The sequence below is a fragment of the Siniperca chuatsi genome, linkage group LG4, assembly GCF_020085105.1.
Source record: "Siniperca chuatsi isolate FFG_IHB_CAS linkage group LG4, ASM2008510v1, whole genome shotgun sequence".
In the NCBI taxonomy this organism is placed as follows: domain Eukaryota; kingdom Metazoa; phylum Chordata; class Actinopteri; order Centrarchiformes; family Sinipercidae; genus Siniperca; species Siniperca chuatsi.
This window is the reverse complement of record NC_058045.1, coordinates 20,732,474-20,758,989: the sequence shown is the minus strand read 5'-3', so window position 1 is coordinate 20,758,989 and position 26,516 is coordinate 20,732,474. Positions and strand designations below refer to the sequence as shown.

The following is a 26,516-nucleotide window of genomic DNA, read 5'->3' as shown; positions in this document are numbered from 1 at the left end:
CGGTAATGTGTAGGCATGTTTATTTGTGCTCTAGAACTTAACCGCTCTGAAACATCAGAAAATAACGTTTTATTTCTCTGATTTGTCGGCTTTCTCGCTACTGGCGCTCCCTCTCCTCATTCACTCTCTAGATCTTTCAATTGCCGCTGTCTCTCTGTCTCTCAAACAAACACAAATCAAAGGAAGCTTCTTGGTATCACTGTTTTTTAGCATAGACTGTAAGCCAGACACAGACATCGAAGCTGGGTACGCAAAATAAATCAAGCGAGGGAGAGTACAACTGGGAGAGTTTGGTGAACATGAACTCTGCCTGGATAGTGCCTGGTTTCAGTGATATTTCAGGCTGACTGTGGAGCTGTTTGGACCGGTCTGATCACCAGATTGACCACCCGTGATGTCGGGTTACTTTTCTCCAAAAGTTGATTCTGTTTCAATTTTTCCGCCGCAGGTCACTGCATTTTTTTCCGGCATCCCCTGCGGGCCCCACTGCTATAGCCTAAACCAACTACCCCCAGTCAAATGAATGGGAGGACTGCCTGATTTGGTCTGAATATGCCCTAATACTAACAACAATAATAGAATACAATTCTAATCTACAGCTTTTTTTGTATACGATTAATCTGGTTTAGGAAAAAAGCAGATCAATCAATTTGTTAATTGCCACTCAATTGTAGATTGAACAAATCTGGAAGCAGATTAATTGCTAAAGCAGATTAATTGCTAAATTAACTGCTAAAAAGCAGACTGCACAATTAATCATATATACTCATATTGTCCTAGTTTAACATAAATAAAAACATGCACAAAATCAGACTGATAACTGTTTTACATAATTGTGAACACAATAATCAGGATTAACCTTTTAGCCGTGGCTGCGTTGGTCTCACAGGCCAGAGTGTATCAGTATATACCTGTAGCATCTATTGTATGAGAAAGACCTGAATGCCAGTTCGGTAGATTATACCTGACCCTTTGATAATAAAGCCATTAGAATCTAAAATGGGATCTCCTTTACGGACCTGATCTGTCCACTGTGTTTTGATGACACTGTGTGGAACAGTATAGCCTCTTGTATTTGGCACCCAAAGACAACAAGCATTTCAGTCCTCATTGTCCACATCTGCCACACATGTCATCAGATGAAATCCTGCAATTTGCGCTAATTGTTACAATTTGAAGGTAGTGTATTGTCTGTGTCAGTCTAGCTTGGACATGGGGTCTTTTGTATCCAGGTGGCGGCAAAGCGGATCACCTTGCAAGGTTATTGTGGAAGGTGACAGGAGAGTCAGAGCTTATGGGGTCAAAAGAAGGGCTGACAACGCTCATCTTACCTGAGAGACAAAGCTCACCTCTGCCCATCACACCTGTAGGACCAAGAAGACAGGTGAAAGGTTTCAGAGGGCATGGTGGTGGGATACAGGCAGTGATTGAATAAGCTGTAACTTAGCTGGTTTTAGCAATGGTAGGAAGATTTGAAGGAAGTAAAAGAGAGGGGGAGAATTCTAGGAAAGTTAAAAATGGAAAATGAAATGTGGTGTCTGTGTTGCCCAGAGGTTTTGGTTCATTGGGGGCATTTGAGGACAAGGTGTGTGGCCCCAGAGCTGCCAGAGATGCCAGGCCATCATCACTCACACAGGCCTGGCTGCACGAGCGCATCTCTACCATCCTCAGATTCTCTGACCTGGCAGGGCAGAGTATGGGGCATTCAGGTCAACACATGGGGCCCTGGGTTGGGTCTCACTCCAGGAAGAAGCAGATTCTAGATGAAAGAATGATTAATGAGGTAAGACTTCCAAGGCTCTGGCAATTTGGAGAGAAAGACAACTGATTATGTTGCTCTGAAAAGTACAGACTATGGTGATTTAAGTAGAGGTTGTATTGGGAGCAGTTGAAGAAGCTTCCTAGCTACCTGAGTGTTAAATATTGAGTATTTTCTAAATATTGTCTCTTGGGATTTGAACAGAAAGTATGCAAAACTGGGATGCCAACAATGGTCACGTCACTGAAACTGGTCAGGACATCAGTGAACTTCTCATGGTATTACCATGCCGTCATGTTTACTTTTTCCATGCTTGAGTTTTTTTGACATTCATTATCAGACATTGAAGGAAATAATGAAAGTAAGAATTTCATGTCTTTTTATACCAAATGTTTAGATCCCTGTGTTGCTTTTATATTATACTGTATGGCTGCAATGCAAAGGAATAAGAGATTGATGAAGAGATGGTGAGATAGCAAACAGTAGGAATAGAGTTTCCTGAGTACTTACTGATTTGAGCACAGGACCATAGTTATGGCTGTGTGAAAGAGGTTTGTTTTTGGTGATACCACATGGCAAGAAAATATGAGGATTACATCAAGTTGTTTTGGCATTGGGGCACAGGATTAGTTAAAAGGTCTGCATTTTGCATTAGCCTCAAAAGTGAGGGATTCATTTTTCAGATGTACGGTTGGGGAAATGGGAAAAAGGCTATTGTTTATAATACCACCATGGTCCAATCATCTGCGAAACAAGGCCAGGGAACGTGACCTGCGGCCCAATTCTGGCAATTTGTGTGACAGTCTGGGTCTCTGTCTGATAAAGAAGACAGACAGGAAGCTCTGTTATTATTATCAGTTATTACAGTACCTGAAGTGATGTGTCATGTATTATGGAGCATGAGAGGATTATGTCTACTCTGTATGTAGGTGGTCTCGACGGGCTGGCACAGTTGACACAAATATGAAGTAGTAGGTCAATCTCCACCTCCATCAACCACCCGCAAATACACAAAAGTGGTTATAAATGATTAAAAACAAAATGATCTATGTTAGTGTATGTGACAGAAACAATGTCATTGTAGACAAAGGTTCTAAATAAGAAGCAAACTTTTAAAAAGGTATAAAATTAAGACTTTCATCAGAATCATATTGTGATAATGAATAATAATGGTATTGTTCTGCAAATTTTTGTTGTCCAAATAAATAATTCCATGCAAATAGTAATTGAAAACTAACAAACATTACATGTAATACATAACAGTGGAACAGTTTATTGCTTTGAACATTAGTTTGATTCTTATATATGTGTGATTTTGTGTACATTTGCCATGTATATCGAGATACAATATCAGAAAAATGTCCTTAATAATATAATGATAATGATTAGGGCTGCAGCTAAAGATTATTTTCATTATTGATTAATTTGCCAATTATTTTTTGTCCATTTATTGTCTTATCGTTTCAACTATATGATTGATTTCAACTATATAGTCCAGCCCTGTTTGAATGCAAATTGCTATGGCTCAAAATAACTATAGAGGTCCATCCATCCATCCATCCATCTTCTTCCGCTTATCCGGGGCCGGGTCGCGGGGGCAGCAGTCTAAGCAGGGACTCCCAGACTTCCTTCGCCCCAGACACTTCCTCCAGCTCCTCCGGGGGGATCCCGAGGCGTTCCCAGGCCAGCCGAGAGACATAGTCCCTCCAGCGTGTCCTGGGTCTTCCCGGGGCCGCCTCCCGGTGGGACATGCCCAGAACACCTCCCGAGGAGGCGTCCAGGAGGCATCCGGATCAGATGCCCTAGCCACCTCAGCTGGCTCCTCTCAACGTGGAGGAGCAGCGGCTCTACTCGAGCTCCCCGTGTGACTGAGCTCCTCACCCCCTATCTCTAAGGGAGCGCCCAGCCACTCGGCGGAGGAAGCCCATTTCGGCCGCTTGTATCCGCGATCTTGTCCTTTCGGTCACTACCCAAAGCTCATGACCATAGGTGAGGGCAGGAGCGTAGATTGACCGGTAAATCGAGAGCTTTGTCTTTCGACTCAGCTCCTTCTTTACCACAACGGTCCGATACAGCGCCCGCATCACTGCAGGCGCTGCACCGATCCGCCTGTCAATCTCACGCTCCATCCGTCCCTCACTCGTGAACAAGACCCCGAGATACTTAAACTCCTCCACTTGGGGCAAGGACTCCCCACCCACGCGAAGAGAGCAAACCACCTTTTTCCGGTCAAGAACCATGGCCTCAGATTTGGAAGAGCTGATTCTCATCCCAGCTGCTTCACACTCGGCTGCAAACCGTCCCAGTGCATGCTGCAGGTCCTGGTTTGAAGAAGCCATCAGAACGACATCATCTGCAAACAGCAGAGATGAGATCCTGTGGTTCCCAAACCGGACACCCTCCGCCCCTGACTGCGCCTAGAAATTCTGTCCATATAAATTATGAACAGAACCGGTGACAAAGGGCAGCCCTGGCGGAGTCCAACATGCACCGGGAACAGGTCTGACTTACTGCCGGCAATGCGAACACAGCTCCTGCTCCGGTTATACAGGGACCGGACAGCCCTTAGCAAAGGGCCCCGGACCCCATACTCCCAGAGCACTCCCCACAAAGCGCCCGGGGCACACGGTCGAATGCCTTCTCCAGATCCACAAAGCACATGTGGACTGGTTGGGCAAACTCCCATGAACCCTCGAGCACCCGATGGAGAGTATAGAGCTGGTCCAGTGTTCCACGACCGGGACGAAAACCACTCTGCTCCTCCTGAATCCGAGGTTCGACTATCGGACAATTCTCCTCTCCAGTACCCTGGAATAGACCTTACCGGGAGGCTGAGAAGTGTGATCCCTCTGTGATTGGAACACACCCTCCGGTCCCCCTTCTTATACAGAGGGACCACCACCCCGGTCTGCCAGTCCAGAGGCACTGTCCCAGACCGCCACGCGCGATGTTGCAGAGACGTGTCAGCCAAGACAGTCCCACAACATCCAGAGACTTAAGATACTCAGGACGGATCTCATCCACCCCGAAGCCTTGCCACCAAGGAGCTTGCCAACAACCTCAGTGACTTCGGCCAGGGTGATGGATGAGTCCGCCTCCGGGTCCCCAGCCTCCGCTTCCTCTTCGGAAGGCGTGACAGCGGGATTGAGGAGATCCTCAAAGTATTCCTTCCACCGTCCGACAACATCCCCAGTCGAGGTCAACAGCTCTCCACCCGCACCGTACAAGGTGTTGGTGAAGCACTGCTTCCCCCTCCTGAGCCGTCGGACGGTTTGCCAGAATTTCTTTGAGGCCGACCGATAGTCCTCCTCCATGGCCTCTCCGAACCTCTCCCAGTCCTGAGTTTTTGCCTCTGTGACCGCACGGGCTGCAGCACGCTTAGCCTGCCGGTACCTGTCAGCTGCCTCGGGAGTCCCACGAGCCAACAAGGCCCGATAGGACTCCTTCTTCAGCCTGACGGCATCCCTTACTTCGGCGTCCACCACCGTGTTCGGGATTGCTGCGCGACAGGCACCAGAAACCTTGCGACCACAGCTACGAGCCGCCGCGCATCGACAATGGAGGTGGAAAACATGGTCCACTCGGACTCACTATGTCCCCAACCTCCCGGGATCTGAGAGAAGCTCTCCCGGAGGTGTGAGTTGTAGACCCTGCTGACAGAGGGCTCCGCCAGACGTTCCCAGCAGACCCTCACGATACGCTTGGGCCTGCCAAGTCTGTCCGGCTTCCTCCCCGCCAGCGGATCCAACTCACCACCAGGTGGTGATCGGTTGACAACTCCGCCCCTCTCTTCACCCGAGTGTCCAAGACACGCGGCGGAGGTCAGATGATACGACAACAAAGTCGATCATCGACCTCCCGCCTAGGGTGTCCTGGTGCCACGTGCACTGATGGACACCCTTGTGCTTGAACATGGTGTTAGTTATGGACAAACTGTAACTAGCACAGAAGTCCAACAACTGAACACCGCTCGGGTTCAGATCAGGGGCCGTTCCTTCCGATTACCCCTCTCCAGGTGTCACTGTCGTTGCCCACGTGGGCGTTGAAGTCCCCAGTAGAACAACGGAGTCCCCGGGTGGTGCACTGTCTAGTACCCCTCCCAGGGACTCCAAGAAGGCCTGGTACTCTGCACTGCTGTTGGCCCGTAGGCCGCCACAACAGTGAGAGACCTGTCCCCACCCGGAGGCGGAGGGACGCGACCCTCTCGTTCACTGGGGTAAACTCCAACACGTGACGGCTGAGCTGTGGGGCTATGAGCAGGCCCACACCAGCCCGCCGCCTCTCCCCGCCCGGCAACGCCAGAGAAATGGAGCGTCCAGCCCCTCTCGAGGAGACGGGTTCCAGAGCCCAGGCTGTGCATGGAGGCGAGGCCGACTATATCTAGCCGGTAACGCTCAACCTCCCGCACAAGCTCAGGCTCCTTCCCCCAGCGAAGTGACATTCCATGTCCCTAGAGCCAGTTTCTGTGTCCGGAGATCTGGTCGCCGGCCCCTGCCTTCGACTGCCGCCCAGATCTCTCTGCACCGGCCCCTTACGGATCCTCCTGCGGGTGGTGGGTCCACGGGAGGGCGGCCCCACGTCGCTCCTTCGGGCTGTGCCCGGCCGGGCCCCGTGGGGAAAGGCCCGGCCACCAGGCGCTCGCCGTCGGGCACCCACCCCAGGCCTGGCTCCAGGGTGGGGCCCGGTAGCGCCAATCCGGGCGACGTAACTGGCCTTGATTTTAAATAATCCATAAGGGTCTTCTGAACCGCTCTTGGTCTGACCCGTCACCCTGGACCTGTTTGCCATGGGTGACCCTACCAGGGGCATACAGCCCCAGGCAACATAGCTCCCAGGGTCATTCGGGTACTCAAACCCCTCCACCACGTTAAGGTGGCGGTTCAAGGAGGGGAACTATAGAGGTGATAAACATTATTATTATTATCTATTTTTTGTCACAGTTATTTATCAAGGGGTGGAGTGAGCCACCATATTTACTTTGCAGTTACAGTATGTGTCCTCAAAATACAACAACATGCTGTCACCCTCTCCTCTAACACAGTAGCTACATGTAAATGAAGAGCCGACCCCCACCCCGTGTATATATATATATATATATATATATATATATATATATATATATATGTGTGTGTGTGTGTGTGTGTGTGTGTGTTACAGCAGTACAGAATGTTCCTGACTGAAGCTACGCAGCAAAGATATAGTTCAAAGAACGACTGTGACTGATACATTAGCCCATTTAGATCTTGACAGAGCTCTGCTACAATCAAACACTGGCTTGTGTTACTGTTGTTGGACACAAGATGAATTAAGGAGTTTGTTTTTTTGTCTCACCCTCTTCACCACGGTGCAGTGAGCCTCTCCACATGACTAATGAGATTTGGCTTGGCCTGAGCCCCGCTTAATTTTCTGCTGTGTCCACATCTAAAATCACACACACACTCAAACACACAAAATCACTCAGTCCTTTTATTAGAGGATGAGGATAATCAGGCAGACATTCCGAATTTGACTTGATTGTAATTACTTACTACAATAATAACAGCTTATTGGATGATCTTTTAACACACTGACTGTGTGCCGGTTGTTCATCAGCTACAATTGTTACAGTAGTTCTAGTTGAGGCCCCTTTGCAAATATGAACCCCTGTGGGATTGAAACTCCCTAGTGTTTAGATAAGAACCTATTTATAGCAAAGTTTGCCATTTTGGAAATAATATTCATTTTCACAATTGGTTAAACAGACAGAGAACCATGTCTTTATCTCTCTTGGTCTGCTGAATTTCCATTCACAGACTGATCAGAGACTGAGGGAACATGACCACAAGCACTTAACTGTTAATCTGACCAAATTCTATTGCCAAGCACCATTAACATGTCACGTGTAAGTCATAATTGAGCCTATAATTGCCTGTATGTCTGCGAGTTTGTCTAAGTGTATTTGCTTGTGTCAACTTGTGAACTCAACCCATATCTCACATGGTGACATGCTGTCACTGAGAAGCTTGCTGTAAGTCTAAAACTGCAGATGCTGCAGCCCACCTGCCAGCCAGGTCAAACTACCCACACTCCTCTCTGCCAAATGGAAGGAGACTCTGATACTGTCTGTTTTGGCCAGCAGCTCACTTCGCTTCAGTTTGCCTTGTCTGGTAGCTGGGAGCGATTATCCAGGGCCCAACAGAATGTAAGGCACCAGGTTATGGCCCTCTAAGAGGAGGTAATTTGATCCTGCTTTGACTGAGTCTCATCTGGTCTGGTCTGGTGTAGCCTGTCCAACCATCTGGTGTTCACTCTATCCAGAACTGGCCAGCTGGTTCAAAGAAGGAGGAAAGGTGTGGCCCAGTGAGACCAACAGCCTGTCAAATGACTGTTATAGTTGGGTTTAGAGCCATGGATTAAATATTGTAAATTAAAAACCCAAAGATATGCATGAAGAAAAGAGATACAGCAGCTACCACTCTGTCATATAAGCACGAAGACTGGCTGACAGGGCAGTAATGAAATACATTAGCCTGGTGCTTCATGCTACAGAAATAGCAACATTTTTCCTGTCACCAAAACAAGGTGATTTAGGGGGGGGGGCAGAGGGGCAGAACTTATGTGAGCAAAGATACTTGTAGTCACTAAGAGGACTTGTCCTTTGGAATGAAAACTTTTCAAATGAAATGTTGCACTGTAACATACAGTATCTACATTAATAACTTGAGGTTAAATAAAGAATTGGTACTTTATCATTTTTAAGTCACCTCCAGTAAATCATCTAATTATCAACAATGAATAAAGAGGTACAAAGAGCTAATTACAACACTTTGTTCCCCCCGTGGCTATCTGCAGTATAAAGCTCATACTCAGCCTGTGTCCTGTCCTGCTGTGGATAAGCTTTCACCTACACACTATTTGTCAGCAATACTGTAGCATCCCGCAGGGGTTTTTGGCTGCAGCAAAGCAAGTGGAGAATGGTAGAAGACATGGGGGGGGGGGACCGCCCCACTGGTTTTGTCTCCAAGATACAGTGGCAAGTGAGAAGACAGAAGAACGTTGCGGGCATCTGTTGAACCCCATGGGAGGCCCATTAGAGCCGCACCTCCTTCCTGTCTGACTTCCTCAGCCCCATGAAGAGCCCACCTGGGAGGATCATGGGATCTGTATCTACAGTACCCCCCCCCCCCCTTCCCCCCCACACACACACACAACCTGCACTCCCAAAGGCCTCTTTTACAGGAAGTTAAGTGCCAGGTCCCTGCTGCTGTGTCTCCGGCTCAGGATGGGTCCCTAGTTGAGTCCCATCCATACGTCACTGGCAACGGCAAAGACAGAGAGCACTCCCTCACCGATTATAGCAACAGCACAAAGCAACAGCATCCTCTCAGTGTTTGTCTGCAGCCTGCCTCTCTACACTGCCTGTATCCTAGAGCAGAGAAAAATAGTTTGGAGGAACCTGACAGGGAAAAAACAAAAGGGCACCGAGGTCTCATACAACCAGAATGTGACCTTATATGAATAAAAGATGCAGCCAAGTCCAGAGCGTAGGGGAGAATTAAGAGGAACCAGGGGAAGTTCTGCATTAAGAAGTCATTCATATTTTAAGGATTTGTGCACATCTAAAGAAGACAATGGAAAGTCAACGTTAACTAAAACTTGAGGCATCAAAGTCCAGCACTGCCCTGACTTACAGTTTCTAGACTAAAAGCAGCAGGAAATGCAGGCCTGGTATCATCATCATCATCCTTCATTTTGCTTCTGAGGGTGTCTATCTGATCTCTGACCTGCTGAGAAACTACCTCCACGCTGGCTGGAAATGGTGTCTAGAGGCTGAGGTGGGAGTCAGGGTGTGGTCGTGGCAGCATGGGGGAGATGCGCTATGTGGGAAGACGGGACCTCACCTGCCTGCTGTGGTTTTAGCCTCCTCCACAGCTGCTGCTGGGGCAGGAACAGGAGGGTCCAACCTGAGGTATGTCTGGAGGCAACAGAGGCAAGACAGGACATCAGACAACTTTTCATCCTCGCTACATGCCCACACTCTTTCTTTCTCTCTTTTGTTTTTTATTTCCTGTTCCGAGCAGGAACAGCAGGAGCAAAGTCTCTATTTTTAGACTTGCTCACTGGTAGCACAGTCCTCCTTGTTTTGGCTTATGTCAGGCATACATAAATTGTGGCGCTTTGTTTCATACATTTTTTGGTTGTCATGGTGAGATATACTGTATCTGCATTGTTTTGCTCCAGCTGCGTTGTCACCTGGGTGACTAAATGCAATGCACACAGCATAATGACTCTCCCAGTTGAACTGTGGCAACGGTTACAGTGGCTGACTTGCATGTTTCATTATGTGCTATTTGATCTCCGCTACATAGTGAAGCGCTAGCATGACTTGTGCTTTTTATTGTCTCTGCATGCTTCAATATTAAAGAAATAGTTTGACATTTGGGGGGGAAACGGTTATTTGTTTTCTTGTCAAGACCTAGATGAGAATATTGATACCACTCTCTATCTCTAGCTGTACGCTAAATATGAAGCTACAGCCAGCAGTGAGTTAGTTTAGCTTAGCATGAAGACTGGAAACAGCTAGCCTGGCTCTGTCCAAAGGTAAAAAAAGTCTACCTAGATTAATTATCACCATGGGTTATCCAGGGAACCAGCGGAGACTCCGAAAACCACAACTTGATGTTTTCACACTTTGTTTTTTGTACAGATTAAACAAACAAGATATGATTGATTTGTGAGTTTTAGAGGTGCTATTAGGCTAGCTGTTTCTCCCTGTTCCCAGGGATGATGCTAAGCAAAGCTAACCGGCTGCTAGCAGTATAGCTTCATATTTACAATACAGACATGAGAGTGGTATCAGTGTCACCTAACTCTTGGCAAAAAAGCGAGTAAGTATGTTTCCCAAAATGTCGGACTATTCCTTTAATCTAAATATTTCTGTAGTCCAATATCATATTCACTTTTTTCCCATCATGCTCCAGTGTAGAGATAAAAATAGATGCAAAGTATTAATGTGGGATTTTGTCTATAACTGCGTCACAGCAACATTTTACAAACAAATGCACAGCCTGGTCTGTTCTGCTCAGGCTAAAATCTAGGTTTTATTAGATGAATGCCTCCTACTGCAGCCCCTGTCGGTATTAATCAGGCCAGATTTTTCACTTCTGAGAGTGTTCCCTGTCTTCCCCTGGTTGTCCCTCTGTCCCCATTCTCCTGAAGGGCCACACTACCAGCAGGGGCCGATCACACTCTGTGGCTCAGCACGAATCCTGAAATCGTGTGTCAGTTCTTGTATGCTTGTTAGCAGCACCTCACATAAGTCTGATCTAGCTCCAGTGATTTAACTTCTTTTATTTTGTGTTTTTATTGTATGGTAAACTTCTTAGATGTAACAACAGCTTAGAGATATAAGGGAATAGACTGGAGAGTGTTATACAAAGGGCAGGAGAAGCTTCTTCGATAGTTCATCTCATCTCATCCTGTCCCAAGGCTGAGGCTGATTACTGAAGTAGCCACCACTGTTGCATAACAGCTGTCATTTAATCATATTCATCTCCTGTACTTGTTCTGGGCTCCTCATCACATGGAGCAACTGAATTGTTTCCTCCCCTGCAGTGGGGATTAGACATTGGAAAACAATTGTCCTCTTCTTACATTTGCATCTTGACGGCAACACAGTGTTAATGCTGTAATGCCTGGTCTCTTGTTACAAGATGTGATTTCACATATCACTGTGGTCATGGGAAAACCTTGTAACTGTTTTAGGATAGCTCCTGCTCTCTGGGTTGAGAAAATTCAGCATCTTGTATGAAGTCTGAAGTCTCTCTGTCAACTATGTTGCATGACTCGAGAAAATATAGTGGTTTTAAAAAATTGTTTTATTTGGAATTTATTTGCAGTGCCCCAGGCCAGGGAAGCTGCCCTCCCAGTCTCTGTTTTTGCGTTTTAATACCTATTAAGAGGTTCCAGCAAAATTGGTAATTATTGAATTTTATTATTTTTATTGTTATTTATCTTTAGCACAAGATGATAGCAAAAAGGGTCGAAAAGCAATCTATTTTCCATCCTTTGACTTTGACAGGTTTGGGAGTCCCTGGTCCACACAGTTTACTAAACAAATCTGAATAGAGCTAGTAAGGAGAAATATTTATGAGAAAGGCAGCCTATTCTTCAAAAGCTGCCCATTTTGTCCTAGCCTATTTACATTTGTTCTTTTTTAAACAACTAAAACTCTGTTAATTTGGTGATATAATTTGTTTCCAATGCAGCCCAACTCATCTTCGATATTTTCTTGAGTGATCCATCTTTTATATTTATATCTGTTTTCCTTTGACATTTGATAAAAACGCTTCGCCGGAAACAAGTGAAACTGTCAGATTTTTTCACTTGATGGACGAAAGATTAGATTTCCAGAATGACAGTGAGACTGCATGACACGCTTCTGACAGCGGAGATCCTCTCTGGAACTGAGAGCGAGCGGTCTACTTAACATTTGCTGTAAACGAAGTGTGGCCACGACGTGCGTGCGTGCGTGCATCGGTGTAAATCCTCTCTGTACAGCGTCGGTGTTGGAGAGCGCATCAGTCACACAGCATGGTGTAGGTGGACGACAGCAAACGGATAAAAAACAAATCTATATCGGGACATCCCCAGCTGTCAGCGGCAGAAACCTGAACAGGTGGCCCCTTCAGTGTCTTAGCAGTACACGTCAAGGCGCAGAGACCCTCAACAGCTTGCTTCGCTCGCTAATCTCCTCTCTGACGACAGCGCATTTACCCCGTGCGCGTAAAACCAGGAGTACGGCAGGTTTGGGTCGGTGGATCTGATCAGTCATCAGGATTTTACTCATCAGTATTGATTCAGTCCTCTTCACGAAGTTGGACTCGAGGAAAGTGTGTCTTAGTTTTGAGGCTGGATTGACAGAGTTGGATACAATGACTCTTTCTTGGATTTTATAATCTCTCCTCTGTGTTTGGATTTGTCAAGCAGCTGTAAGGACTGACATTGATAACACAGCATGTTGCCAGAAATAAATACCAAGGTGAGGCACTTTGATTTGTTAGCAGGTTGGTTGGTAAAATAGCAATTTCCTGTGAATAATTGTAGTGTGACTGGTTTATATTCCTAGTCGATTTAAAGGCAATTTATGGTCAATCAGAGTGTCACTATGGTTTTCTAATAATGGCAGGGATGGTCTGGTTATCTGATGATGAGAGAGTTTTTATATTGTTATTACCATACTTTATCTCCCATAGTATCATTTTAATATTCCTCTATAGTGGACTGACAGATTTCCTATAACCTATTTGCTTTTCCATGGAATAAGAATTTCTTTTGCCCAGATACAGGGCTTCATTCCAGGCTAATTCCATTTTGGGAGAAACCCTCCACAGGTATCCCTTTACAATGACAAACTAAAATAAAAGTCTGCCATTTACTGTACATTCTCTATTAATTTCTCTATTTATATTATATTGATCCATGCCAAGAATGTGAAGTCATTCTCACTTTGGAATTTTTTCCATTTCTCCTTCAAGTTATCCCACTTGAATGCTTATTCTGTAGTCGGGCCCTTTCTCCTGACCGCATGCCAAGTTCTGATGAAAAATCTGATCCATTTCTATTTCAGTCGTTGTTTAGCCTACTTATGTCAGTGTTTGTTGTGCTGACAGATTCTGTAAGTCTATATGTGTTCTGGTGTATTTTTCACACCTTACATGGAAACTGATATAAATTTAACCCTCGCTGTTTTTGGATCTTAAAAGAATTTCATCCTTTTTTTTGTTTTTTTTTTTACTGTTTTTAGTAACATAAGTTAAAAATACAGGAATGTTTGCTTTGACAAACTTTATTATCCTAACAACGATCACATGGATTGATCAGTGATTGTGGTAACTTAATGTGCAGCCTTGCCTGCGGTTACATTTGATGCCAGCTGGAAACAGCATGTCCTGTGCAATGAAAATGACATGTCTGACAGCTGATAGTGTGAGTGAGCACAGTTTTACAGTTTGTTGATGTTTACCCTCAGTTACTCCTGGTTTTATTGCTTTGCTGACCCTCTGACCAACTGACCCTGGAGGACCGTAATGAGCCAAAGCTGCTCTCACACACCTGCTGGAATGATCTCACCTCCAGCAAAGACCCCAAGTCAAACAGATACATAGTCGGCAATGCTCTTGACTTCTGTTTCCTTGTCTTGTCCATTTATTTATTTATGTAACTTTATTTAAACTCATTGTCACATTTAGAGAAAATGCCCTCTTTAATGTATGTTTCATTTGTGCCGAGTGTAAATGGACTCCATTTATATGTACACAGGAAAGACAATTTACAGTATCATACTTTGGAATGATATCCGACTCCATTTGAAGTATTATGTCATTTGCTTTTTTGTGCAAACCTGAATTTTAGGCACATATACCGACAAAGATATATATATAAATATATATATATATATATAACCCCTGCTGCTGTTTTGGAACTTAAGAAAATCTCATTATTTTATGTTTTAATAACAGAGGTGAGAAATACAGAAATGTGTCATTTCTATCACATGGATTGAACTGTGATTATAGTTACTTTATGTACTTAAGTTACTGCCACTCATTCATCACCGGGGAATAAAAGGTCACAGTCATTTGTTTTTTTACATGGGTCCTGCTGTCACTCACATTGCATCTCATCCTGAGATTGTGACATGACCACATTATTGCATCGTTCCCTTCTTTGGCTACATATTGGTTTTTTTTGTCTTACTGAAGGATTATAACAACTTTAATGTGAAGAGCAAAGCCAGTGAGTGTTTGTAGGATGTGCTTAGTTTTACCCAGTGACCAGTAAGACTTGTAAGAAGTCACTTCAGTGTCTCATCCTCCTCTGCTGAGCTGGTTGAGTTCAGCCCCTTCTCCCTCTGGACGATACTGCCACGACACTGATCTGATGTTGCTTTTGCTTCTCAATCAGTGGTAAACATTTTAATTGGGTAGCTCTTTCCCCACCCAGTCTGTCTCACCCCCTCCCTCCCCGACTGCCAGGCGGGCAGAGAGTGAGTTTAACACGTATCCCCATATGGGGCTAAGCTTTATCCATATGGTGTCGTCCAACACAGCTACACGCTCACCCGCTGATTAATACAGCACGTGTTAGCTGGCTTTGTGTTTGAGAGATAAGTGCGCAGAATCATCCCAAATGTGTGTGGTACTTTTTTTTTTTTTAATCCGGAACTCTTTTTTTCGACATTTACCACTTCCCTTTAACACATTGAGGCAAGTGGATCTCCAGTGTGCACAGGCTTGGAGGCACGTGTACACCCACTGCCAGACACATGGATGTGCACGTGCACACACCTGCACGAACCAGCAGGTACATAGAGAATAATGGATCATTGTTGCTGGGTTTTTGCAGAAGTGATCTTTTTTAGGATCATAGTGCATTATTTCTGCTAGTCTGGCTGCAACCTGGCTCAGCTGCCCACAGGCTGTGTGTTTGTGAAGAGACTGGAGAATGCAGGCAGCATGAACACAAAGAAGCAATTGCATTATTATTTAACATGACTGCTTTCATATATCTCTTATGGTGTAAAATGATTCCTAAATCTGACTTTGGAGATGATGATGCTGTGCATTGTGCTGTATGACAAATCAGTGCAGTAGAGAAATATGGCTACCCACAGAAATAAAAAAATAAAAAATTGCATATGTGACCGCAGCTTCTTGTAGCGTGTTTTATGAATTGCTGTCATTCCTCCCACAGACATCACGACCGGAGGCGTTCCCTCACCCTCACAGACTCCCAGCAGAAGGCAACCGTCTTGGAACAAACCGACCCTGCTCACAGGTCAGCCCTTCACCCCTGTAATATGTTGTTTCAACAATGCCAACTTTTCCCTTAGTGTATGAATTACGTGAGGTGTCTTGAATTATTTTATCAACACCTAAAAACATTGCTCCAGAGATAATATCCCATTTTTTCCCTTCTTTTTCTTTTCATACACATGCAGTGACCTACACCACAATGCCTTCTCCTATTAGAAATCAAAGGCTTTGACATGTATCACTCAGAATTATGTTGTTTTGATTATTAACAGAGAAGCTCCATAGAAAAGAAGTGCCTCACTAAAACATATCTATCTTCACAATTCAAGTAATCCATATTGACATTTATTTACTGCTGAGATGTTACAAAAGCATGTATGTGACTGTACACAGTTGTCTGCACATATGTGGTTATGTGGTGTAACGCATCACAGATTTCCATTGATACAAATGCATCTTACTGAAGCAGCATGCCCCCCAGTTATGTACAGGCACATAACTGTGTTTACTTCCTTTGCCTGTTGTGGCAGGTGCTTGCAACTATATTTAGCCCTATCTCTATGCGTCATAACCAAGTTGGCAGATCCTGCAGCAGTTCTTAACACGTGAGATGAAATATCAAAACTATCTACTGTATGGATGGGAAAGCGTTTTTTCCTGGAATGCTGTTAAAAATGAATATGAAAGAATTCATTATGTTGCTAATGCAGTACATTGCTAAAGGCTACATGATAACATGCAGAATGTAGAGCCAGCTCTGTTTTGAATTGTTCCACCTGAAATTTGAGTGGAATTGCAGCTAATAAGTGAAAACATGTCTTAAATATACTCTATAATGCCCCTTTTGACACAAATACACTTCTGTAGGATATCTCATTGGCTTGGCATAGGACAGAGGTCTAATTGTGCCCATCATTGCCAGGGCTGAGCCTGTCTAAGCTCTGACACATGTAATCGTGCTCTGGGAGCAAGCAGGATGGCAGCCAGAGAAAAGCAGGTTGCTGCTCTTCGTCTCCCCCACAGAGCCACCACAGACAGATTCTGTCAGGACCCAGCCTCACAGGCTTTGTCCCCATTGCACTCTCGCCCTGATCAGTAATTCCAGCCGCTACCTGCCAGGGGGGTCCTTTTCACATGAGCCTCCACAGACGAAATGCATGTGAAAGGGATGTAGATCGCTAGCCGAGAACACAAACCAAATCTGACGAGGTGCAGCCCGACACAAACACACACTCATGAAAAAATGAAAGGGGCTGTAACAAGCTTGTAGCTACAGTACATTTAGACTTCACACTTGCTGATCTCTCTGGCTGCTTTTGTTGTGTGTTTACAACTGGATGTGCTGTTCAGTATTTGTTATTCTGTTCTATTAAAACCCAGAGTGGGTTGTTCCCTACAGATCTTAAAAGCCTTCTAGCTGTGGAAGTTGCCCAATTTCTTTGTTGATTTTCCTAAATATTTTCATTTAGTCAATTAGACTACAGTCTGCCTTCATCTAAGTCTTTAGTCAGCTATAAAACTTAATCTTTCAGAGTTTGAAAAACAAAAATCTTGTTTCCTCCATCATCTGACCCTATTTTATTTTTGTCTCTGTTAAGTTCTTTCTTTATGTATTGTGTTTCTAATGTGTATTTCTTTATTGAAGGCAATACAATTAAAAGAACCCATCTGATTTTCAGAAGTTTGGCCCTGGTGTAGGGACCTTGCCTCAGCTTGAGCCACCAGTGGTCCAGGTGGTGGTCAGCAATGCCAAAAACCAACACCAGCAGTCGGACAACATCCTGCCCCAAATTGCCAACAAAGGGGGCCAAAACAACTATCAGACACACCCGGTGAGACTCTCACACACTAGCAGCCTGTAATATCCTACAGTAGCTGCTACGTAGTTTTGCATTATAGTGTCTCATGATGTTTATGATGGGAGGAAAAAGATTCAAGCATCAGTATTTCTCCAAAGTAGCTTATATAACACAAAAACTGAGAAACTGCAGAGTAGTAGAGTTGATTATGTCATTATGAAGGTCACACTGTAGTTCTGTGTACTTCTTTGTTCATAAAAGGACTCTACTTTCTTTATGTGGATTTATTGTACAGGATGAGAGGCCGAAGCCCACCCAGCAGTTCGCCATGCGGTTTGGTGCTGCAATGGATAAAGTATCAGTCTCCCGCAACAGCAAGATTTTCAGCAACAAACTGGAGAAAGAGAGGTCATATGAGGGACAAAGGTTACCCATGTCCCCCATAGGTATGTCATTATGGATGAGAATACAATACAACGGAATTAGAAAGGCACAGAAGAGACATTATTTTCTTTCGGGGGGGGGGGGGGTTCCCAACACAAATATGTAACTATGTAACAATTTTGATGCAATAAAAATAGCACGCTGGCATTGAAGTCGATTCTTCACAATCCTCTGCTCTTGGCAGAGGTGTAATCAATATAACAGTGACTCATCTTGTCCTCCTCCTCTTACTTCCGGTTGCAGAGGCACTGAAGAACTTCCAGGAGCGGCTGACGGAGTTAGAGCAGGAGGAAATCATGGACTATGCAGAGATCTGGTTCCTGGGTCTGGGCTCTCAGAAGATCGAGGGTTCCCAAGGTGCACCACAGAACTCTGGATATGATGACGAGCATGGAAGCTACATCAGGGTAATGTTTTAGATGGAGCATTAAAAGACAATACCTGTGGTTATCCTAGGATTAAATTTCATTTAAGCTGATTTACATCATTGCTGACCATTTTACTCCAGTACCTTCCAGGCACCAACTGGTTTCAATTCATGTCAGTATTGTATGAAATCAACTTGCAGAGATGACAGAAAGGGTTTGAGATGGGTGGTCTATCACAATGAACATTTAGTTCAGTTTTTTTGCCAAAGTTATGTTATTGTTGTGTGGTTAAGCAGTTACAAGCAGAGACTGTTTAGAAAATTCTTCCTTGTCACTCATGTCAAGTGCTTTTGAACTATTGTCGGCTGCCAGAAAAGCAGCACAATCACAAGTTTTGTGGCTGAAAGTCGAGCCTGGCACACAAACATTAAACAAACATTATGAAAAAGATATGTGTAAGCATCTGGCACTAAAAAAGTTTGCTGTTTTGCAGTCAACTCCCAATTCTTAGATGTTAACATTTCCCAGAAGCACTTGAATGCACCAACAAAGTGTTTTCTAAACAGTCCCAGCTTTGACAAAAAGATAAAGGTGACTAAATGTTCACTGTGATGAATATGTACTGTATCTCTAGCAAATTTGAAGAAGGTTGGTTCTACTGAAACTATAGCAACTGGAAATAAAGGAACAATTCAAAGCTAAAAACTTGTGGTATAGTTCATAAATTGGTCAGCAGTGGTGTCAAGTATACAAATTATTTATTATTATTATTTATTTAATTTGCTAATGCATTCAAAACCACCATTATGGTTCTGTAAAAGGCCCCGTAGTTATTCAGAGTTCATGTCCCATTTAAAAGCATATCCACATACATGCAAATGTGCATGCAAAGACATGAAGACATTTTAAAGTAAGAAGATAGACTGGAGATGAGAAGACATTTAGTTGATGTTAGTTATCATTTTACACACACTCATACACACACATGCACAGGCTTTAAAGCTGCCTAAGCTAAACTGTACATGACCAGATGCCTTCGTATGACCTTAATCCAGCAGCCGCAGACATGAACCCGCCATTCTGTTGGACTGACTTCATTGTTGAATACTGTTTACAATAAACTGCACTGAGGTCATCAAACCCTGTGACAACAGGCTGAGCTGTCTTGTATAAACCAGGTGACTGACAGGCAGTTGTGTGGTAGACAATATGTAATGAATGAGCTGTTTGAAGCTGAGTGACCATTTTTTAGACTCTGATATCTCTATTGAGGCTCATCTCACTGTCACAGGCTTGAACTGAGTTTCAGCAAAGCCATGGTACAGTTAATGCTGTACCATGCTGCTATGCACATCGCAGATCGATGTGAGTGAGAACTATATTGCCATTGAGTAAAAAATGTATATCATCAGAAAATTCTGTAAATTACAATGTTTTGATTTATTCATATAGTTAATTTTGCTGTTAGTGATGGATATTTTTATTTCAGTAAAAGCATACAGTGAAGTATTAAATATTCACAGTGCTCTTTCTCTTGTCTTTCCAGGTGCTGCATGACCACATTGGCTACAGGTTTGAAGTGCTTGAAGTGATTGGGAAAGGCTCCTTTGGGCAGGTCCTGAAATGTCTGGACCACAAGAACAATGAACTCGTAGCCATCAAGATGATACGTAATAAGAAAAGGTACATGTAAACCCTAACATTTCATTCTGATACATTTCATTTCATTCTGCCAATCACCTCTGACTGAACCTTCCCTGCAAAGGCATTTGAAATTATTCACCTAGAATCTTTTTTAAAGAATGCCTCATGTATTAGTGTTGCATTTCAATGACACTATACTTCACTAGATACTCTACTGAATAAGTTATTTGTCACATTCAAGGAGTCAACTTTTGGCATTCATTGGAGATCTGATACCCTGTTATGAGGTTTTCCCACATACTTGCACCGTGATCATGTTACATGTTAGGCGTCTGCCAAATCGTTGAGATCCTGATTTAGCATGATAGAAGTCGGCACCTCGTGGTGTTATCTTACCTGTCCTTCCTCATGGATCACGTTTTCAGCAATTGCCCGAGTCCTGTAGGTTAGATGCAGGAGCCATTGGGTCTTACCACCACTTCAATAATGCAGAAAACAAAATGGTGCAAACTGCCACAGCACTGCCTCAGGAGAACTCTGCACTGTGTTAGCCGATCTTATCTCTCCTGGCAGAGGATTGTGAATGGTTGACATTGAGAAATATCCAGGGATTTTAAGGGATTGATGTGCTTGGAGAAACCTCTCTATCAGAGAACACTGACAGCAGAAACGTTCTTATAGTACATCAAAAGTTTCCAAAGAGTCCTAGTATTTATCACCATTTTGGCATGTCAGAATTTGACACGCTTGGATACATACATTTATCTATTCTGGCCCTGCTATACCTGGCAATTCAGAAATAAATTATGTTTAAATTAAATGTAATCTTTTTGAATTTCAGTCTCTTAACACATCCTATAAATGTGTCTGCAGGTTTCATCACCAAGCTCTGGTTGAGCTGAAAATTCTGGATGTAATAAAGAGGAAAGACAAAGACAACCTCCACAACGTCATCCACATGAAGGAGTACTTTTACTTCAGAAATCACCTGTGCATCTCCTTTGAGCTTCTCGGGTTAGTACGCTCACTCACATTCTGCATGCAAGCAAGCAGGCCTGCATGTTCAGAAGTTAGTCTTACAGGAGACTATAAAGGCATTCCTTAATAATTCATCTGTTAATCAAAGGTATTCAAGGTTAGCCATCTTTCCTCAGGTACAACAGCAGGGTTAGATCACTGTACTGTCTTAAGTTATCACGGGCACTTCTCACTTGTCTCTATTCATTACTTGTAATACTACGTGACTGCAGTCAATCAGGAGTTAAGTGATCACCTGTGTACCTTGAGCCATCTGTGTTTTAGCGTGGATCGCCACTGATATCTATTTGAGGGGAGATAGTTTTGTGTATCCCTCAGGCTGAATGACCTTTAGAGGACGTCTTGGACTGCCACCTTGTCTAACATTACTGTCACTGAATCCTTTAGTTAAGGCCTTGACTAGGGCCCTATCTCTTACCCCTTCTTCCTTCATAGTGTGAAGGCTCCAGTTACACAGTCTAAAGAAGTTTATGCTTATCACAAGTAGCAAGAAATAGCAGGAGGACACACTCTGTTTCTCTGTCTCCCTCTGAATGTGAGTACAATCATAGATTATTTCCAAGTATGTGCTTGACACTCAGCAGATGTTTTATTACGGGTAATGTAAAGTGTAGGGTGACATCAAACTTAGCCTTCTTTTTTCAGAGCGTTTATTTGAGGAACATGAAGAAGTTCTTAACGTGGTGCATCTTTTTATAAGTGAACCCCTATTGAGCTTACTCGGCCACGTAGTCCCTAGTCCTGTATGAACAAAGTGCATAGACAGAAAAAGAAAAATTTAAAAGAATTGTAAAGAGAAAAAAAGGAAATAAATCCAATTTGCAGCATTATGAACTAACCATACATCACATTTTGTTTCTTTCGTCAGGGTGAACTTGTATGAGCTCATCAAAAAAAATAACTTCCAGGGCTTCAGTCTCGCTCTCATCCGTCGGTTCACCCATGCTCTTCTCAGGTGCCTGCAGATGCTGCACAGGGAGAAGATTATCCACTGTGACCTTAAACCGGTACTGACTTCTTAGTTACTGTAATACCTGAACTTCTTTGTGGGATATAGAATATGAGACACAATTTAAAATATAGTGATGCCAACAAAACCTGACGTGGACCAAACCTTTGCACTAAATCATACAGAGCCCCCTAAAGGTCATGGCGAGAATTTTTTTGAGGACTACTTTTGCGTTCCCTCGCAATGTGTTTTGCGTTACCTCACAATACTTTTCTTCTTCCATTCCTTCTGAGCCGTATGTCTATTGGTAATGGAAGGTAGTGTAGAGATTCTCAAGTTAATGCATTAGGTATTGTTTATGGACACCTCACCTTATATGATGTCCATTACAAAGAAGTCATTTGATAGAACAATATCAAACTTCTGGGTAGGAGCTGTATGTATAAGGAGCATCAATTATTGATCCACACATCATCAAGCCTCAAAGTAAAGTTCATTGAACTGATATACTGTTGCGTTGCGTTGTGCTGGGAGCAGCTGAGCGGAAATAGACATACGGCTGTGAAGGAATGGAAGAAGTAATGCAAAAGAACGCAAATTTTATTGCGAGGTAACGCAAAACATATTGCGAGGGAATGCAAAATATTACGAGGTAACGTAAAACATATTGCGAGGGAATGCAAAAGTAATCCTCAAAAAAAATTCTCGCCATGACCTTTAGGGGGCTCCATAAAATCATGAAAATTGTACTGTACTAACAATAGTGGGAATTTTGCTCCATCTTGTGGAGCAAAATTGTGTAATGCAGCAGCATTATTTAAAAGCAAAGTGTTTGAATGTTTTTTCTTCTTTCTACTTCTGAACAGGAGAACATCCTTCTGTCTCAGCGAGGGCCAGGGAACATCAAGGTGGTTGACTTTGGATCAAGCTGTTATGAACAACAAAGGGGTAAGAGCATAAAACTCAACTGAGAGAATATGTAACAATACTTTTTTTTACCATGTCGGAATATTAAAAGAAATGGTCCAGAGAGGTTATATCTTATATTCCTCACGGTTTCTTCTTTCTTTTCCATTAGTGTACACCTACATCCAGAGTCGCTTCTACCGCTCTCCAGAGGTCATCCTGGGTCAGCCCTACAGCATGGCCATTGACATGTGGAGTCTGGGTTGCATCCTTGCTGAACTCTACACAGGCTATCCTCTCTTCCCAGGAGAGAGCGAAGTGGAGCAGATAGCATGCATAATGGAGGTATGACATGGACATAATTGCGTGTCCACATTCATTGCGTTTATTTCGCATGTTTCACAAATATAAATGCATAATATATGGCTGGTGAGTTGCTTCAGTGTGTTAAGGTGTCATGATATTTTAATTTACAGGTTCTTGGAATGCCTCCAAATGATTTTGTTCAGTCAGCATCCAGGAGGAGGTTGTTCTTTGGTGAGAATTTATCTTCACGTAGTTGTAGATCTTTTTTTTATGTGTGGTTATTTTATATGTTGTACAGCAAACAACGTAGACTTTAGGATTACTAAATGTTATCAGAAGATAAATGAATAACTAGGCTAGTACTTTGCAGAAGGTGTGAGATAACTCTATAGGAACAATGTGCCCAGATGATAAATTAGTACTGTGCTTGATAATTGTGTGCAGACTCAAAAGGAAACCCCAGGAACATCACTAATAGCAAGGGAAAGAAGAGGAGACCCAACTCCAAGGAGCTGTCAACTGCGTTGAAAACCAATGATGCTTTGTTCTTAGACTTCATCAAACGCTGCCTCACGTAAGTTCACTCTAAACATCTGCTTGACTCTCTTTGCCCTATCTGTCTTGCATCCTCAATGGACTGCATAAAAAGCGGATGTGACTTTTTAATTAAAGTATGCTTCAGTGGTACTTTTAATTTAAATAACAATCTTCACTTGCAGACTTATATTGTTTTTCTGTGTGTTCAGTTGGGATCCAACCAAGCGTATGACTCCTGATGAGGGGTTACAGCATGAGTGGATCCTGGAGGGAAATTTCAACAAAGTCCGGCCAAGAACCAGGCCAACGGTGAAGAAGGCCTCCGACAGTTCGACCAGCACAGACAATAGCAGTGAGCACAGTTTCCACAAACAAGCTAACAGCAAGCCTGGTAAGAGTACAGTCCATTTCATCATCCATACTATATACTTACAATAATAACCACACAAGTCAAAATTATACATACAACAAACAGCTAAAATCATCTATAAAATCATCATCTATAAAATCTGGACAGATCAGGTTGAATGGGCACGTGCTGCTCACTTGAAATTTCCCTGTCACTTTGTTATAATTAGGATACCTATTAGCTGATGCCATAGCTGCAGACATACCTACAGTTCTTTTGTATTCACCTTGAGCTGACATGAATATCCTTTGTTTCCATGGCACAGCGGAGAACGTCAGCTCAGAGAGCAGCACTACTGACAAGCTGAAGAGAGACGGTTCAGCAACAGGAACTCAGATGGCCCCTGCCGAGCGTCTGCGGCCGATCGGGGCCTCAGCGGAGGAGGAGGTGTGTGACAATGAGGGCAAGCTCTCCACGGACACCAACCAGCAAGAAGGAGGCGGAGAGAGGCCCATTCACATCATCATCAAGCCTCAAAAGGAAGCGGACACAGAGAGAAAAGATAGCCAGGAACCGTCTCAGCGTTTGCCCCCTATCATCTAACAGTCAAAGGGAATCGGGCTGCGTTCAAGTGGGAACTGGGGATGTTCAGACTCACTTGAGAGTAATTGAGTTGTTTAAGTGGAAGTAAATGGACGTTTGAGATAAGGTTGCATTTGTTTGTCCCTGCACATACAGAAAATTAAAAGATCCTTTACGCTCTCATTTGCTACAAACACTGCCATGTTGCTTTGGTATCCACGTGACGTCACAAAACAACATGTTAGAAAAGTCAGAACCAGAGATAAGTCTGAGTTTCTGAGTTTCAAGTTGGAGAGCAGCTCAAGTGGATGTTTCCTACTGACAGGTAGGAAACAAACCAGTTCCCACATGCTGTGAACAAAATAGTGACATATGGAGGGGACACACTGATCATCATCTATTTATTGTTTTAAGTATACAGTCATAGTGTATTATTTATTTCTGTGGAACTTTGAGTTTGTATGACAGTGAAGTCAATCAACCAGTTGTACTTTTTTTTATAAAGGAGTTAAGATGCAGTTGCAGGCAGGCATTTTGTTTTAATGTGTCACAACTGAGACATCACATTGTCTGCCACATAAGAATACACATGTTGAATTTAGATCAAATGGTTAAAAACCTAATGCATAGTTGACTCCTGTATTATTTATTGAACCCAATCTTTGCTGTGCATTGAAATTTTTGATAAACAGGTTAGACTTTAAACAATTTTTACTTTTCTCAGTTTCCATATTAAAAGTAGCTGACTTTAAAAAGTGCATGGGTAGAAAATTGATCAAATCTTTGTTTTTGCTTTTTATTCATTTTTCTTTTGGACATTTTAGCATTACTTTCATAATGAGAAAATATTTGTGTGCAATAAAGGCTGAGCCAAAATGTTTTTTTAATCATGTTAACAAAGAAATAATTGTCGTGTACTTTTTAATTGTAGAACACAGTTAATGACATATTGATTATTAATGATTTCACTTATTTATTATGGAATATGTTTGATCGTATGTTTCATATTTGTTCAACAATTTAATTCAACAATCAAAAAATATGTATTTATAATAGAATTTATTGTATATATTCTGTCATTTCCTATGTATGTGTAATACAGAACATATTTTAAGAATATATTTCAGATATTTGTGGAGGGTTTAGACAAGGTTTTACTTGTTGTGTTGTTTCTGTATGAAAACATTTTGTATGTCTGTGTAATTCATAATATTTTTTATATTAGAAACAAAAGGACAATCCTATTATTAATAGTCTGTGCCTTGCAGTATTAGAAATCTTGCACTTTACTGTGTGTGTACACCTGGATTAGAAACCAATGGATTCTTACCTGTCAAACAGACAAGGGTGCGGACTACCCTGCCAGATCCCTTTTATTTGACAAAATGATGTCTCATCTAATACAAAACATAATGAAGCAATTGTTTCATTATTAACCATCTTTTTTCAATTGATTTATGTCTTCAGTCGCCAACAGAGATCCCGTTTAAATTGAAGATGGTTCCGTGCCCACACTATCTATTAGCTAAGCAACCAGAGATCCAGAGAGAGTGGATTGTAGCTGAAATAAGAAAAGTCAAGAATGTTAATTTTTATGTCTTAGATGATGAAATAAAAAGTTGTGTCAAAGAGCAAATTCTTTGATATTTCATAATTTTTATCCTTATTTTTGTGTTTGTGTTTCCGTGATTCAACTTGAAATGATACTGAGGCATCACTGGCACATTGTTCAAATCTGAATCAGACCACAGACTATATACAGTATAAAGTTGTTACTTGTAGTTCAGAATCAGAAATACTTTATTGATCCCTGAAGGGAAACTCTTTGTTACAGCAGCTCACCTTTACGTCAGTGCACAGTTGTAAGGTTCTATGGTGTTAAATTAGTATACATTTTCCATTTAATAGCAATAATAATTTAATTTTCACAGCCTGTTGCTAAAATAAGTAAGTGATAAATAAAGAAATTAATCGTAAATCAGAATTGTAAAATAATTTGATAAACGCAATTCAATTTAACTTTTTTTATTCCATTTACT

The 26,516-nt window shown here is 42.8% G+C and overlaps 1 protein-coding gene across 4 annotated transcripts in view; it reads left to right on the top strand.

Moving 5' to 3' along the window:
• Window positions 1-26,113, top strand: part of dyrk4 (dual-specificity tyrosine-(Y)-phosphorylation regulated kinase 4) — a 30,452-nt gene extending 4,339 nt beyond the window's left edge. The window contains exons 1-14 of one of the 4 annotated variants that reach the window (XM_044193430.1): window positions 9,146-9,707; window positions 15,494-15,577; window positions 17,235-17,387; window positions 17,650-17,800; window positions 18,042-18,205; window positions 19,713-19,849; window positions 20,684-20,824; window positions 21,717-21,855; window positions 22,664-22,745; window positions 22,876-23,048; window positions 23,180-23,240; window positions 23,454-23,583; window positions 23,756-23,937; window positions 24,221-26,113. In XM_044193430.1, coding sequence (XP_044049365.1) covers window positions 9,618-9,707; window positions 15,494-15,577; window positions 17,235-17,387; window positions 17,650-17,800; window positions 18,042-18,205; window positions 19,713-19,849; window positions 20,684-20,824; window positions 21,717-21,855; window positions 22,664-22,745; window positions 22,876-23,048; window positions 23,180-23,240; window positions 23,454-23,583; window positions 23,756-23,937; window positions 24,221-24,498 — 1,965 coding nt within the window. In that variant the 5' untranslated portion in view covers window positions 9,146-9,617 and the 3' untranslated portion in view covers window positions 24,499-26,113. Of the gene's footprint in view, window positions 1-9,145; window positions 9,708-12,161; window positions 12,780-14,258; window positions 15,104-15,493; window positions 15,578-17,234; window positions 17,388-17,649; window positions 17,801-18,041; window positions 18,206-19,712; window positions 19,850-20,683; window positions 20,825-21,716; window positions 21,856-22,663; window positions 22,746-22,875; window positions 23,049-23,179; window positions 23,241-23,453; window positions 23,584-23,755; window positions 23,938-24,220 lie in introns of those variants that run through there. The other 3 variants (XM_044193431.1, XM_044193427.1, XM_044193429.1) reach the window with 3 other exon arrangements.
• Window positions 26,114-26,516: the final 403 nt, after the last annotated feature.